The sequence below is a fragment of the Tachysurus fulvidraco genome, chromosome 7 (genome assembly GCF_022655615.1).
Source record: "Tachysurus fulvidraco isolate hzauxx_2018 chromosome 7, HZAU_PFXX_2.0, whole genome shotgun sequence".
Classification (NCBI taxonomy): Eukaryota; Metazoa; Chordata; class Actinopteri; order Siluriformes; family Bagridae; genus Tachysurus; species Tachysurus fulvidraco.
Window position 1 is genome coordinate 27,123,806 of NC_062524.1, and position 16,945 is coordinate 27,140,750.

The 16,945-nt window shown below is 40.0% G+C and overlaps 1 protein-coding gene across 24 annotated transcripts in view; it reads right to left on the minus strand.

Moving 5' to 3' along the window:
• LOC113650021 (neurexin-1a) overlaps positions 1-16,945 on the minus strand; it is a 298,946-nt gene that overhangs the window by 160,760 nt on the left and 121,241 nt on the right. For 15 of the 24 annotated variants that reach the window (XM_027158041.2, XM_027158036.2, XM_027158032.2 and 12 more), the window contains 5 exons: positions 14,281-14,307; positions 7,613-7,735; positions 4,034-4,415; positions 3,337-3,527; positions 2,165-2,338 (listed from right to left, as the gene is read on the minus strand). In XM_027158041.2, the coding sequence (XP_027013842.2) occupies positions 2,165-2,338; positions 3,337-3,527; positions 4,034-4,415; positions 7,613-7,735; positions 14,281-14,307 (897 nt within the window). The remainder of the gene's footprint in view (positions 1-2,164; positions 2,339-3,336; positions 3,528-4,033; positions 4,416-7,612; positions 7,736-14,280; positions 14,308-16,945) is intronic. The other 9 variants (XM_047815788.1, XM_047815790.1, XM_047815789.1 and 6 more) reach the window with 1 other exon arrangement.

Here is a 16,945-nt window from a genome sequence, read left to right on the forward strand (position 1 = left end):
ACACACACACACACACAATCAAACAGCAAAAGAATCAAAACTTCTGATGAAGATGGATTATTTACTTCATCCGCAAAGTAAACAGCAAACAGAGCAGCTGTTCAGCCAGATGTTGAGATTTCCAACACATTTTTAAATCAGAGAAACTGTTCATCATCCTTCAGGTTTTAGTCACACAGACAGAACCAACCTTCCGTCCGACTTAACTACACACCTCTACTTCATCAGAGAGAGTGTGAAGAGGACAGAGACAAGGAGAAAGAAAGAAAGAAAGAAAGAAAGAAAGAAAGAAAGAAAGAAAGAAAGAAAGAAAGAAAGAAAGAAACCTGAGACAGATAAAAAGGATGAGATGTGTCAGAAAGAGATGAGAGAGGGATGAGAGAGATGAGATGAGATACACATTCTCCCTGTAAAGCTGGTATGATTTCACCTCCTGCATTATTCAGCTCTTGCTCCAGGCGGAACGTCAGATCGGAACACTGCCATGAGACGGAGAGATAATTCCATAATTCTGATTCCACTGATAACGCAGTGTGATTATAATAAAACCTTACACAAACATTACGACTGCAGATTTACAGCATTCCAGCAGAGAGCACTCCAACTCTATTAACCATAAACTGTGCCTGAGGGTGTGTGTGTGTGTGTGTGTGTGTGTGTGTGTGTGTGTGTGTGTGTGTTAACTCTATTGACTAAACAAGATGAACAATAATTCATTCATGTGGCATTTTGTTACTGAATGAAGGCGACGGCTCACTAAAGCACGTCGCTGTTCTGAAACTAAAGCTACGAGGCTAAAAGGCTACAACGCTAACATGCTAAAGACGTAAAGGATGTTTGTCCAGAACCTGTTCATAAAGAACTAACACTGAAATACAGGGTTTATAAAGGTTTTATTGTTTAAAAATGAAGAAATGTATGTCATAAAAGAAGAGAATGGAATCAGAAGAAAGAAAGAAAGAAAGAAAGAAAGAAAGAAAGAAAGAAAGAAAGAAAGAAAGAATTAGAAGGGTGAATTCATAAAAGATGAGAGAGAGAAAAAACAGAATGTTTATAAAAAGAAAAGAAAAGAAGGGAGAGTGCCCCTTGTGGTGAGTGAGTGAACGAGTGGGTGAGTGACTGAGTGACAGAGTGAATGAGTAATTGAATAAGTGAATGAGTGAGTGACTGATTGAATGAGTCAATGAATGACCGAGTGACTGAATGACAGAGTGAATAAGTGAGTGAGTGACTGATTGAATGAGTGAATGAGTGAGAGTGACTGACTGACAGAGTGAGTGAGTGAGTGAGTGAGTGTCTGAGTGAAGGAGTGAATGTGTCAGTGAGTGAGTGACAGAATAAACGAATGAGTGAGTGCGTGACAGAATGAATGAGTGACTGACTCTCTGAGCGAGTAAGTGAGTGGATGAGTGAGTGACAGAGAGTGAATGAGAGTGAGAGTGTGAATGAATAAATGAGTGAGTGACTGAGTGAGTGAGTGAGTGAGTGAGTGACTGAGTGAGTGAGTGAGTGAATGAGAGAGTGAATGAATAAATGAGTGAGTGAGTGAGTGAGTGAGTGAATGAGAGAGTGAGTGAATGAGAGAGTGAATGAATAAATGAGTGAGTGAGTGAGTGAGTGAGTGAGTGAGTGAGTGAGTGAGTGAGTGAATGAGAGAATGAGAGAGTGAATGAATAAATGACTGAGTGAGTGACAGAGAGTGAGTGAGTGAGTGAGTGAATGAATAAATGAGTGAGTGAGTGAGTGACAGAGAGTGAGTGAGTGAGTGAATGAATAAATGAGTGAGTGAGTGAGTGAGTGACAGAGAGTGAGTGAGTGAGTGAGTGTGAGTGAGTGAGTGAGTGAGTGAGTGAGTGAGTGTGAGTGAGTGAGTGAGTGAGTGAGTGAATGAATAAATGAGTGAGTGAGTGACAGAGAGTGAGTGAGTGAGTGAGTGAATGAGAGAGTGAATGAATAAATGAGTGAGTGAGTGAGTGAATGAGAGAGTGAATGAATAAATGAGTGAGTGAGTGACAGAGAGTGAGTGAGTGAGTGAGTGAGTGAGTGAGTGAGTGAGTGAGAGACAGAGAGTGAGTGAGTGAGTGAGTGAGTGAGTGAGTGAGTGAGTGACAGAGAGTGAGTGAGTGAGTGAGTGAGTGAGTGAGTGAGTGAGTGCAGTTCTGACCTTCGCAGCCCCTCTCGATTTGCCCCACACAGGTCAGCGCGTCAGAGATGAGGTCCGGCAGACGGCCGTTCAGGTCCATGGAGGCCAGACAGCCCTGAAATCCCTCCTGAGCATGAACCAGTTTAGGAAGCTCCTTATACATGTCTTTAGCCACGCCCCCGATGAACAGATCCCCTGTGGAGAGATGAGCAGGAGAGAGACGTCAAACATCACACTGTTCACCAAAGAAAGAAAGAAAGAAAGAAAGAAAGAAAGAAAGAAAGAAAGAAAGAAAGAAAGAAAGAAAGAATTTCCAAAGTATTGAAAACACAAAAAGAAACTGACAGAAAATAATTTTCCTTCGTCTCAACATTCCAGTAAAAAGTTCAGCGTTGAAATAAAAATGGCGTGTTTATAAGTTTCCCTCATTAAAGACAAGAGCCGAAGTGCTTCCCTCTAGTGGTCATTTCTATGAACTGCAGCCGAATTAAATATAACAGTGTAACAGAAGTGCGAGTCAAATGAGCCTTCCTTTATTTATTTATTTATTTATTTATTTATTTATTTATTTATTTATTTATTTTGTGTGTTTGTTTGTTTGTTTGTTTCAGCAGCAGTCCCTTGTCAAGGCTTTTCTCATCCTGTCACCTGGAGAGAGAGAGAACGATCTTCCTCTGAGTCAGAGTCGGTCATCAAACCATGACAATAAATCTGCCATTTAAATAAACACTGTGTTCAATTAAACACCAAAAAAAAAAATCCCTCTTCTGACTCATTTTCCAACAGGCTGATGAAACACCCATCCATCCGTCTATTCGTCCATCCATCCATCCGTCCATTCATCCGTCCATCCATCCATCCGTCCATTCATGCATTCATCCATCTATGTCAATTAGTTTACATTGCATTTCTTTGGACTAGAGGAGGAAACTGGAGAACCCACAGAAAACTCCAAACTCCACACACACACTCACTCACACACACACACACACACACTTACACGCAAGCACACACACACACACACACACACACACTTAGACGCACGCACACACGCACGCAGAATGGAGACAGGAATCGGACCCCAACACTGGACGTGTGAGACAAACTCAATAACCAATTGAAAGCTGAAACAATCAAAAAGTAATAAACAAACAAACAAACAAACAAACAATCACAGCGACGGCACATCGCACCCTTTAGGTCGAGGTTTTTGGCTCCAACGGTGGTCTGCGTGGTGACCTTGGTGTCGATCTTGACTGTGTGCAGGTTGTTGGTGTCTCTGGAGATCATGACGTTGTGCCACTGATTATCATTCAGAGGCTTGTTGGAGTTCCCTTTAATGAGGTGGGCACCGTTCCCCAGGTCCGCTACGTAGTGCAGGTAGCTGAAAAGAGACGAGAAGACGAGACACTGAACACCAGGAGCTTCTCTAACAAGACACAGGTGAGAGGCACGTGACACGCCGGGGCTGATGGGTAATGTAGTTCTGGGCCTCCCTGCTATGACCTCACTTCATGTTTGTCACTTTCCCTTTAATTGAATCTTTGCTATTGACTTTCCAAAAAAAAAAAAAGAAGAAAGAAAAAAGAGTAAGAGGAAGGAAGAAGGAACAATGTAAGACTAAAGAGAAAAGGGAAATGGAAAAAAGGAAGGAAGGGAGGAAGGAAGGAAGCAAGGAAGGAAGGAAGGAGTGATCCAGACTGCCACCTAGTGGAATATAGCAAAGGAAAAAAGAAAGAAAGAAAAAAAAAAGAAATTCCGAGGGCAAAAATATCTACTGAGGAAAAAAAAAGAAAGAAAGAATTATAAAAAGAAAAGGGCAAGTAGGGAAGAGAGAGAGAATGCATGAGAGAGAGAAAGAGAATAATGGAGTGATGGAATCATCCTCACCCCTTTACGAGTTCGACGACGATGAAGTCGTTTCCGTCTCCGCTGTTGTAGAGGATGAGGCCGTCGGACGACGTGGTCTTGAACTGGAAGAACAGGTGCATGGAGTAGTAGGCCTGCAGCGTGCTGAGGGACACGTAGCTGGAGCGAGACTTGAAGGTCACAGGGTCGGCGATGATGTTCTTGAAGCCGATCATGGCGTTGAGCTCGCAGTACTCGATGTCTCCGTTCTTGCACAGGTCGATGTAGGCCATGCCATTGAACACCAGGCTCTGCAGGTGGCCGATGAAGTTGGAGGGAACGGTGGAGAGGTGGCGCTTCTCCGTGATGATCCCCGTCTCAAGGTTGTGGAACTCCAGCTGGGTGTGGTCACCTGGGATCTCACCTTCACTCAGGAACACAACAAGGAACCCAGCAAGAACAATGAGAAAACCACCGAGGAACACAAGACTGACCTCACTACACTTCATCAGTTTAAAAAGAGAGAGATTAGAAGAAAGAAAGAAAGAAAGAAAGAAAGAAAGAAAGAAAGAAAGAAAGAAAGAAGGAAAGAAAGAAGGAAAGAAAGAAAGAAAAAAGAAAAGAAAGAAAGAAAGAAAGAAAGAAAGAAAGAAAGAAAGAAAGAAAGAAAAGAAAGAAAGAAGGAAAGAAAGAAAGAAAGAAAAAAGAAAAGAAAGAAAGAAAGGAAGGAAAGAAAGAAGGAAAGAAAGAAAGAAAGAAAGAAAAAAGAAAAGAAAGAAAGAAAGGAAGAAAGAAAGAAAGAAAGAAAGAAAGAAAGAAAGAAAGAAAGAAAGAAAGAAAGAAAGAAAGAAAAAAGAAAAGAAAGAAAGAAAGAAAGAAAGAAAAAAGAAAGAAAGAAAGAAAGAAAGAAAGAAAGAAAGAAAGAAAGAAAGAAAGAAAGAAAGAAAGAAAGAAAGAAAGAAAGAAAGAAAGAAAGAAAGAAAGAAAGACAAAATATGAAATAAATTGAAGGAATACCAGAATAAAGGAATGAAAAATAGGTAATTTAAGAGCGATTATAAAACTACAGAAAGAAAATAGAAGTGAATGTGAATAGAATAGAAGGAATGAACAGATCAGAAAGAGAAATAAAGAATAAAAGAAATAAAAGAATGCAGGCTTCAGCTGGGAGCAGAATGTGCCGCAGTTCTGTGGGGTATTACAGTACAGCCATATAAAACCACAGAGATCATAAAAAAAACTGCAGCACAAAATGATAAAAAGTCATTAAAGTAAAAAAAAAAGACATTTTAATGAACAGATCTCATTAATACGACTTTTACTGTCAGAAAAGTTTTATTTTATTTTATTTTATTTTACTCTTCAAGTCAAGAAGCTTTTATTGTCATTACGACCATATAGAGCTGCTGCAGTCCACAGTGACACGAGACCCAGGACCACGGGCTACAGTAAACAAACCCAATAACCAATAAGCTCCTTTATTACTCGGGAAAAAGACGACTCGTAGACGTAAACGTCGGCTCGGGAATTTATGGGATGGAGATTTAAATCAGAAAATTAAAAAAGAAAACAACACAGAAAAATGGATCATAAAAATAATAAGTAGAAAAAAAATGATAAGAAAGATACAGAAAAAAAATACAAAATAAAATTTAAAACAGAAAAAAACATGAAAAGGCAAAAAAATTGAAAAGTAAAAAAAAAGAAACAGATAGAAAATAAAACTAAGAAAGAAAAACAAAAAGAAAAAAAGGAGAGAGAGATAGAGAGAGAGATATAGAGACAGAGAGTGAGAGATACAGAGACAGAGAGACAGAGAGAGAGACAGAGAGACAGAGAGTGAGAGAGATAGAGAGATACAGAGACAGAGAGAGAGAGAGATACAGAGACAGAGAGAGAGAGAGATACAGAGACAGAGAGATACAGAGACAGAGATATACAGAGAGAGAGATAGAGAGATACAGAGAGAGAGATACACAGACAGAGAGAGAGATAGAGAGATACAGGGACAGAGAGAGAGAGAGATACAGAGAGAGAGATACAGAGACAGAGAGAGAGATACAGAGATACAGAGACAGAGAGAGAGAGAGATACAGAGACAGAGAGATACAGAGACAGAGAGATACAGAGACAGAGAGATACAGAGACAGAGAGATACAGAGACAGAGAGATACAGAGACAGAGAGAGAGAGATACAGAGACAGATATATACAGAGACAGAGATAGAGAGATACAGAGACAGATATATACAGAGAGAGAGAGAGAGAGAGAGAGAGAGAGAGAGAGAGAGAGAGAGAGAGAGATACAGAGACAGAGAGAGAGAGATAGAGAGATACAGAGACAGAGAGAGATAGAGAGATACAGAGAGAGAGATACAGAGACAGAGAGAGAGATAGAGAGATACAGAGAGAGAGATACAGAGACAGAGAGAGATAGAGAGATACAGGGACAGAGAGAGAGAGAGAGAGAGAGAGAGAGATACAGAGACAGAGAGAGAGAGATACAGAGAGAGAGATACAGAGACAGAGATAAACAGAGAGAGATACAGAGAGAGAGATACAGAGACAGAGAGAGAGAGAGAGAGAGAGAGAGAGAGAGAGAGAGAGAGAGAGATACAGAGACAGAGAGAGAGAGAGAGAGAGAGAGAGAGAGATACAGAGACAGAGAGAGAGAGATAGAGAGATACAGAGACAGAGAGAGAGATAGAGAGATACAGAGAGAGATACAGAGACAGAGAGAGAGATAGAGAGATACAGAGAGAGAGATACAGAGACAGAGAGAGAGATAGAGAGATACAGGGACAGAGAGAGAGAGAGATACAGAGACAGACAGAGAGAGAGATAGAGAGATACAGGGACAGAGAGAGATAGACCATGGTTCCCAGACCTTAGCTCATAAATTGTTATGGAAAATGAAGAACACCATGGTTCTCAGACCTTGGTCCATAGCAATAACATGGTATGTAGAATGAAAAAAACAGTGGTCCACAGACCTAGGCCCTGAAAAATAAGGGGAGGAAAATCCATAAATGGGCATGTGGGTGAAAGGTAACGGGAAATAAGGGGAAATTGGGTCAGTGTGTTTAGAAAACATAAGAGGTAATGCCGGTAAATAAGGTGATATGGCACCTGGGCTCCTAGGAGCGCCAGGGTATATATTGAGAAGATATCTGAGGGTTTTTTTGGTCCTTCGGGGGCGAAGGTGTGTGTGCGCGTGGGCACGTGCGGGCGCGTGCCCGTGTCCGCGGGTCAAGGCGGGTGTTTTTATTTTTGCAAGGACGTCGCGAGAGTTTTTGTTTCTTTTTTGATTGATTTGGCATGACATGCTCTTTTGGGGGGTTTTAATATGATACTTTTAATTTGGCAAATTAGAATTTGTTGGCTGATTGACCACAATAAAGAAATTTGCTCATTCTCATCCAGGTCTGAGGAGTTTTCTCAATATTTTTGTAGTAATTATAGAGTTAACAGTTAAGTTTAAGAGAGAGAGAGAGAGAGAGAGAGAGAGAGAGAGAGAGAGAGAGAGAGAGAGAGAGAGAGAGAGAGACTGAGACAGAGAGAGAGATACAGAGACAGAGAGAGAGATAGAGAGATAGAGACTGAGCCACACTGCAGCTTTTACCTTCAACAGGCTGAAACTCATCCACAGACAGCTGCAGACTTCTTCCTCTCCTCATCACTCGCACCGTGTGCCACTCGTTATCGTTCAGGTTTTGTCCAGTGAACAGCGTCTCAGGCCCTTTACCTGTAGGACAGTCCACACTCACATTAACGCTGATCCTAGCACAGCATGCAGACGAACAGCAAAGAGGTCAAAGGTCAAACTGGTCTCAGTCACTCCACACAACTAGTCTGAGTCGGAATCTCTCTCTCTCTCTCTCTCTCTCTCTCTCTCTCTCTCTCGCTCTGTGTGTGTGTGTGTGTGTGTGTGTGTGTGTGTGTGAGAGAGAGAGAGAGAGAGAGAGAGAGAGAGAGAGAGAGAGAGAAATACAGATATCTAAACCAGGAGGACAAATAAAAGCTAAAGTAAAGAGCATTTAAAGACCAGAAAGAAAAAAAACAGACAAAAAATAAAAAACAACAAATGGAATTTGTGTTAATAAGTTAAAAAAGAAACAAAAAATAAAAGAGGCCGTTAATGATATTAATAATAATAATAATAATAATAATAATAATAATAATAATAATAATAATAATAATAATAATAATAATAATAGTATTGTACTGTTTTGTAACCTTAAATTGTACAAACAGCTAAATAAGTTCAAATAAATAAGTTCAAATGTGGAAGGCTTAAAAAATAAATAAATAAATAAATAAATAAATAAATAAATAAATAAATAAATAAATAAATAAATTTGACAAAATAAAAAAATCAGTATAAAGACATTTTAATAGAATAGAAGTAATGTACATGTAGCATGTAGAAGAAGAAGAAGAAGAAGAAGAAGAAGAAGAAGAAGAAGAAGAAGAAGAAAGACAGACTATTTCTCTGGTTCTTATAATTCATAAGAACTTGTCGGTTTAGTGTAACACCGCTGTTGTCCACTGGATGGCAGTAGAGTATAAGAGTAAACCTCAGCGTGGGCTTTGAGCTTGTATGTGAGAGTTGGATAAAAGCCTCGGTATTGTTTATTCATCACACATCCTCAAGCGCCCAATTCTGCGCTTCACAGACCAACTACGAGCCAAGTGTCAACATAACGGTACACGTCCAAAGTGTGTGTGTGTGTGTGTGTGTGTGTGTGTGTGTGTGTGTGTGTGTGTGTGTGTGTGAGAGAGAGCACAAGCCTGACACGTGAGTGTGAGGAATGCAAATGTCTTATTCTCACACACACACACACACACACACACACACACACACACACACACACACACACACACACACACACACACACACACACACAGGCAGAAAAGGACACGAAAAGAGAGATTTCAGTACAATCTTGGCTTCTTTTTTCTTCTTTTTTTCCCAGAAGCTACACGAGAAGCAAATGTGGGGTGCAGAAGATCCCTAAAGCACTGCAGTGTAATCATGCTCATGATCTGGTATTCAAGGGTACTCAAAGACCACCTCACTGTACAGATACTTCTCAGGTAGAGAGAGAGAGAGAGAGAGAGAGAGAGAGAGAGAGAGAGAGAGAGAGAGAGACAGAGAGAGACAGAGAGAGTGAGAGAGAGAGGTTCTGTCATTAAACGGAAGGTAAAAACACTGATGTCAGCTTCCCACTTGGAAACATCTTCCCATTAGAGAGGAGACAGACTCGCCGGCGATGATGCGACCAGACGGAGCTTCTGCCAGCTTTACAGCGTCCGTCTCCCCTGACATGGGGAAAGAGAGCAGTGCACGAGCCCTGACACAGAAAGCCATTTACAGCTCCCCTGTGCTGCCATGAACAGCATCTTTTTTTCACTTTTGGCTAAAGACAGAAGCAGACGAACAGCGAACGCCTCGAGACCCGTGTCAGATAAACGTCTGAGACGCTTCTACAAAAGCTTCCGAGATGTTTCCTGTCGCTTTAGAGCACATCAACAAAAAGTGTGCGTGTCATTCAGCAACGCCAGAAGTTTAGAACAAAAGTCGATCTCGGCAGTCGTTTAAAAAACAAAGACGAACTGAAATTGGATTCTAGACGAATCCGGAAGCTCGTGATGTGCTCGAAATGATTGGCTTCTCTTCCGATAAACCATTTAAACCTTCTAGCCTGCTAAAGTTTCATTCAGAATTCAATCTAAATAATTCATGACTATAAATTCAAGCTTAGAGTTCCATTAATAATAATAATAATAATAATAACAATAATAACAACAACAATAATAATAATAATAATAATAACACTAATAATAATAATAATAATAATAATAATAATAATAATAACAATAATAATAATAATACCACTAATAATAATAATAATAATAATAATAATAATAATAATAATAATAATAATAATAATAATAATAATAATAAGGTGAGATGAAGTTAATGATTTTGCTTTTTTATTCACTTTATCGGGCAATAACATATTTTAACTTTATTTTTACTTATTACTTATCTTAAGGCCTTTGTTGCTTAAATATGCATAATTATTGATTAAATAAACAAACAAATAAATAAACAAACAAACAAATAAATAAATGACATAACGTAAGGTCACTAGGCTGATTCTGGGCATCAGAAGGTGTTATGTGTTGTGTATAAAACATTTATAATGCATTATAAAAGACTTATTGGATATTTTTAGTCCGATCTAAACAGTAAATTTCTCCTGAACGATAATTGAGATTGAATTGAGTTTGTGTTGTTGTGCTCTGTGGCTCTGTCACAGCGATGCTGATCCTGGCTTGCAAACAGCTAGTGATGGAGCTAAGCTTAGCATGATGTCATTAAAGCTAAAAGCACATGCCTGGAGTATGTGTGTGTGTGTGTGTGTGTGTGTGTGTGTGTGTGTGTGTGTGTGTGTGTGTGTGTGTGTTTGTGTGTGGTGATGAATGCCTTTAATAACAGCACACAGAATGCCTTTAATAACCCAAACTGCACACAACCCAAATGAAACTCAGTATCGATGGCAGTTAGCATAAGGCGAACGCCGCTAATCCCCCGTCTATCTCGCAGTAAAATGGAGAAAAGGAAGCGCAGAGCTCAGAGGGAGAACCAAGGTCAGGCAAATCTCCTACAAATACAAACCTTTAGGCTTCCCAGAGTCCCAGCAGCTTCCTCCAGTACACAAAACATGCATCAATGTGATGCTCCAAATCCCGTCGGGGGCTTCACAGCCTCAGTGGGCTTACTCCAGTCAACATGTTAATAGCTATTTACCTTCTTTACCCCATCCCCCCCCCCATCTTTCCTGCACGTTTCATGGCATGGATGCAATGTATGTGCAAATCCCCCACAGAGCTCAGTGGTGGAACACACGCCGTCTCTCTGGGTGCCGATTTCGCCGTGTAAGCGATACATAGTGGAGAAGATGACGGCAATGAGATCCAGAAAAAAAGAAAAAAAAGATCAAGCCTCGGTTTAGTTGACCGCCTAGCTGAGACATCTCTGACCGGCTCAAGTTCTGCCTCTCGGTTAAACACATATAGTTAATTGAATTAATCTGAAACGTAATCGGTTCAGAAGAGTCCGAGATAATCTTCTTACATTCCAAACCCCTTTCGGCTCTCAGCTCCGGATCGATATTAAACATTTTCTCTCATATCCACAAACATTTGGCAGATCCGACCTCCGACACGAATTTCCAACTGCGGCGTACTGCGATACGTATCCATCAAACGATGGCAACCGGATCGTCGAGCTGTGTTTTCTGAGTAAAACCCGATGACTGATTTGGATTCTGGAAAAGAAATGGGAATTGAAATGTCGAAGCGGAGCAGACGAGGCTGCTTTAATCAGAAAAACACAACATAGCCTTCATCTAAAGACGAATCCTGCTCTGGCCTGAAGCTAAGAGATAGCTATGAAGTCTGACTGCTACTCCATCAAAGAGGAAAAAAAAAACTTATAAAAGAGAGATGAATTACCTGTCAACGTTTAATCAATTTTCTACTTACTCTTATATATATATATATATATATATATATATATATATATATATATATATATATATATATATATATATATATATGAAATGTCTTAGACCTTACATCCTTAAAACTGATTTAGACAGTAAAATTATCCTTCTTCGCCAAATCCCTGATTGCGTAGTCCAACTAATCATAAATGCGTCGAATATCTGTGCAAGGAAATAAAACCTCTAACCAACGAGCCTCTCTAGAGACGAGCTCTAAGAGCAAGCAACCCGTGAATCACCTGATTCCCTGTAAGGCATAAAGCACACGCCAGGAAAAAAGGGAACCAAAACAATGGAAGCCATCTTTTTTTTTACTTTTTATTTATTAAAATAAAAATGCGAGCGGCATTCGAGCCGGATGAGGTTTCCATAAAGCATGACAGGGTCCTAATCGACACTGACGTGTTCTAGGGTCTGAGTGTAACATTACCTGCTCCATCCTGCCACTTTTGACTCGCCCTGATTAGCAATGCATGTTAATTAGAGCGTAAATGCGCCCTCTAGTCTCGGTTGATGTTGATGGTGTTATTATCTCGAGTGCTAAAGAGATAAAGCTGTTATATCTGGATGAAGAAATGACAGTAATTATTCACCGGAACAGCAGCACTTTTAATGGAGAAAAAGAGCAATTCTGAGCAAAAGCCGGGTTTCGGTTCCTCCGCGTGACAGAGGGGTAAGTTTCAGATGGTTGGGTGACACAGCTACAGTAGCTAGCTAGCGAGTCATATCTCCATTTACCCCCAATGAGGTAACATAAGACCAGAAGGAACGTACTGACTTGGGTGTGTCTTCTCTCGTTCCCGCTACCAGCTAGCTAGAGATCGAAAGCAAGTCACCATGTAATGATGTGTGTTTATTTTGCCTCATGCTAATGTCGGTGCTCGTAAGCCGAAGGTCAGCGTGGAATTTGTTTCTAGTGCGCGACACTATCATCGATTAGCAAAGGCTGTAAAAAGAAAATGGGTCATGCAAGAAAAAGAAACATTATTCACTTCTGGAAAGCGTTAGCAGCATTGTTGTACAAGGCGATAAAACAAGAGAGAGAGAAATATAAAGGAGGGTGGGGTGGGTTGGGGTGGGGTGGGCCGGAGCTGTTGAGTCACCGGGTATAAAAAACACTGTGAATCATTTGCGACCCCTGAGAAATCATTTATTCATTAGCGAATTGAATAATGAATGGGCAGGCTAAGTCTTTACTCCCACTTTCTCTCTCTCTCTCTCTCTCTCTCTCTCTCGCTTTATCTTTCCACCTTCAGTCCATTTGCTTTTCTTTTGCTGTTCGCTGCCTCCATACTTCCTCTCTTTCCATCCCTCTCTCTCTCTCTTTCCCTCTCTCCCTCTTCCTCTCTCCCTCTCTCTCTCTCTGTGCTTGGAGAGGCAGGTTAATGAGAATAATAAAATTCCACTCCGTACTTCCTTTCTGCTTCAACAAGCCTCATCAATTTACAGGCAGCCTGACAGGATAAAGAAAGACAAAATGGTTCGAATTGAAAAAAAAAAAAAAAAAGAAAAAAAAAAAAAAAATATTTGACGAAAGGGAACTCGTGCGTTGGCTAAACAGTCACTTTTAAGACACATGGCAGACTACGGACTGTTTGGAGTCAGTCTGAAATCCAGTCATTAGGAACAGAAGGCTGTGACGACTCGACTCAGCGACGGCCATGTTAATCCTCATCACTCGCTCCTCTCGTTCCCATCCCTACCTTACCATTACTAATGAGTACGGGGAGCTAATGAGGCCCAAACCCATCTGCCTGGGGGACCCACAGGCCTGCGCTCGGTTTTTACTGCAGCAGACATCATTAAAAAAGAAATCAACACTAAATTTTAATACTCGAGCTGAAGACGTGGACAACTGTGTTGGTGTTTCCTATTAGCACAAACGATTTCATCTAATGACTGATTTATTATGTCCGTAAAGATTATTATAACAGACAAAATCATGAGTCAGATTCCTTTTAGAATAAACACGATATTATATTTACAGCATTAGAACTGTTGATGTTGAGCAGCAGGATATTTCTATTAGAATCAAATTACGTTCGGAAATGGTTACGGATTTCTCTCAGAGTCTCTCGAAGTCGTGCTAAACCTGGCTAAGCTGTGGATGATGCCTTATTTTTGACTTGTCCCCGCCCCTGTCCTGTGATTGGCTGGTTAGTGCATTGTTCTACTTGTGATCCATATGATCCTGATTACACATATTCAGTCACAAATATGACAATTATATATATATTCTTTACATTTACATTTATATTTATAAATATAACCTAGCAATATAGAGTTGAGTGCAAAAGTTTGTGGCCCCTATGTTTGGTGCCTACAAGTTTTTTGACAGTATTTCCTGAGGCAAACTTTCCTGCTGATTCTCTCTTCTCTCACAATTCACACACAGTTCCATTATTTCTCTTACAGCTTTCAAACCCAAACCACCAAATCTGGCTTTTAAAAAATGAATTTTTTGTTGTTGTTGTTGTTATATTCATTCTGCAAACCTTTGCACTCAGCTCCTGCGTCTGTAAAAGGTGATAACTCAGCACAGTGACGGTTCATATTAAGTGTGGGTTCGATCAAAAGAGCGGATCGTTAAAGCTGGCATTACTCATACAGAACATGTTTTTCAGACACACACTTATCAATTCAGGTCATCGTTCAAACTAGATTGTATAACATGGGTTAAAGAGTATATAGAGAAGAAACAGGAACGGTCACTTACTGGATGTACAGTTAATCCTGAAACAGTCTGGATGGGGAAGAACACATGAGATGTAAATTCAGCCTTCAAGGTTACAGCTGCACACATCCAAAAAAGAACATAACCCACCACTCTGGGGACGACCACGTGGGCACCGGGTCCATTCCCAATGCTCTCCTCCATGCCACCTTAGTCACCTTTATATACTCGAGATTAATAATGTTTCAAATAAAGTGGGCAGGGATAATTCATCTGTACAATCGAGTTCAGACGTTCAGTATTGGCTGCCCTTGAGATCTGTTCTTACAGAACTAAATAAAAATAAAGAACTAGTTCAGGATTAATTTACTAACTCTTTATTTTGTCTCGGTAACAAACATCACGGCATGGGTCGTTGTCTATCTCGCTTTTTTAAAAAAAAACAATACCAGAACCATGTGTACCAGAGATTTAACGTGTATAAATCGCTTTATCCGATGCTAGCTACCTTCTAGCATGCTAGTCATTAAGTATCAGCATTTAATTCATAAGGTAACGCACTCTACTAGCATCATAGCGGGTATACAGTACAGCTAGCATGCTAGGTAGGAATTAGCACTGAATAATGCACACTAATTTCTGGTTGCTTTTGAGGAATACAGCACTTAGCTGTAGCTATTATGTGTGAGGAAAACTGTAAGTGAAGTTTTATAACACTGAGGTAAAAAAAAGGCTATGATAATTTGGTCATGAGTGAATTAGCATCGTGTTGCCAGAATAAATAGCTCGTTTGTATGCAGATTGCTGAACAAATAATACAAACACACTTCCTGTAATGGATTTCTTTAATGAAGAATTCATTATCGTTCTATAATATCGATTCCTTGTCCTTGGTACGTGATAAAACTGGTTCTGAAATTGACAATGTGCCTTTAGAGAGCATTGAGTCATGACCCTGATTTGGTTAAGCCACTTTAATTGGTACAATAATCAGTTTATATCTTTTTATTCCATTTTCCCTTAACAACCCAAGATAAGGAATCATTCCTGGACCGATCGTTCCTCTGAAAGCCTGTGAGAGAGCGGACACGCTGCCGCCAGGAAACAGACGCGCGATGTGCTGCTCTCTCACAGCGGAGGACGGAGCATCAGGAATGACGCCTTGTGGGATAGATTTGGATTTCAAGCAGCACAAATCCTCAACAAACCATTTAAAAGCCTTAAACGTTAGCATGACGTTTCATGCTTGGAAGGAATGTTACACCGTCTACATGAATTAGCAGCAGATTCTGTAAAATTAGCATTAAAACATTTAGATGGTTTCTATTTAATATATTGGTGAGTCAAGTATTTAACAGATCTAAAAATGATTAAATGAAATAAAGGTTAAGACTGTAAGAGCGAATTCTGTATTTAGCAAACACCTTTTTCCAGAATGACTTACATTTTATCTCAATTTATACAACTGAGGGTTAAGGGCCTTGCTCAGGGGCCCAGTAGTAGCACCTTGGTGGATCTGGGATTCGAACTCATGACCTTCCGATTAGTAGTCCAACACCTCGACCACTAGGCTACCACATCACTTCTCTGTGTAACTCGGTTAAAAGTAACTGCTTTGTGGGCGGAGCTATGTATGAACTCAGTTCTCTCCTGTTCAAGGCTGAAAGGTTTGACTTCTATATACCGTGATGTTGATTTGTGGGTGTGGCTATGAGGAAGCGAGACCATCTAACATACTGTAGCACTTTAAAATAAAACATGTTTTAAGGTGAGACTAAGAATGAAATTTAAATGTTTGTGATGTCACAAAACTCTCGAACCTATCATGTCCAAGCTGTCATAAATCTCTATAAAACTGTTCTATGGGCGGGGCTATGTATGAGATCAGTTTGTGAGGTCACGAAAGTCCTGAGACTTTTGACTTCTATATACTGTGATTCTGAATTGTGGGCGTGGCTATGTAGGAGCAACATACTGTATTGTAGTTTCAAGGTGGGGCTAAGAATGAACTTTGGAAGATTGTGATGTCACAAAATTCTGCGAACCTATCATGTCTGAGCTGTCATATATCTATATAAAAAAAATTCTTTAAGGGCGGGGCTATGTTTGAGCTCCGTTTGTAAATGTGTCAAAATTTACAATCAAGACTTGGTATGTTTATATAATACCGAACTGTAGGCGGGGCTACGTAGGAGCTCAGTTTCTGATGTCACAAATCTACACAAACCAATCATGTCGGAGATATTGCACTTTTATTTAAACCTTATTTAAGGGGTGGGGCTATGTTTGAGCTGAGTTGTGAAGTCACAAACCTGTAACTGTAAGTAAACTATGTATTAGGTGCTTCTAATTTGCATGCAATGAATATTCAAAAGTCCAGCCATTTTTCCATATAGGTAGAAATGTTTCTAGTCACATACATTACTTTACATTACCTACAAACATTTAGTCATTTAAAAGCAATTTACTTCCTAACTACAGCCTGGTGTCTAAATTGCTCCTTATAAAACGTCCAAACTTTCGTTGTAAACTAAAGTATCTTATAAATCCTGATGCTAATTTGAAAAGAAGCCTCATTTGAGACGTGTTTAAACACATTACTCCAGATTAGACAGGTTTGTCAGTCAATTTACAATTCACTGTTGAGGGAATCGACATCATAACACAATCAGGGAGGTGTTATCCAGGTGTTAGCGCTGTCGCCGCT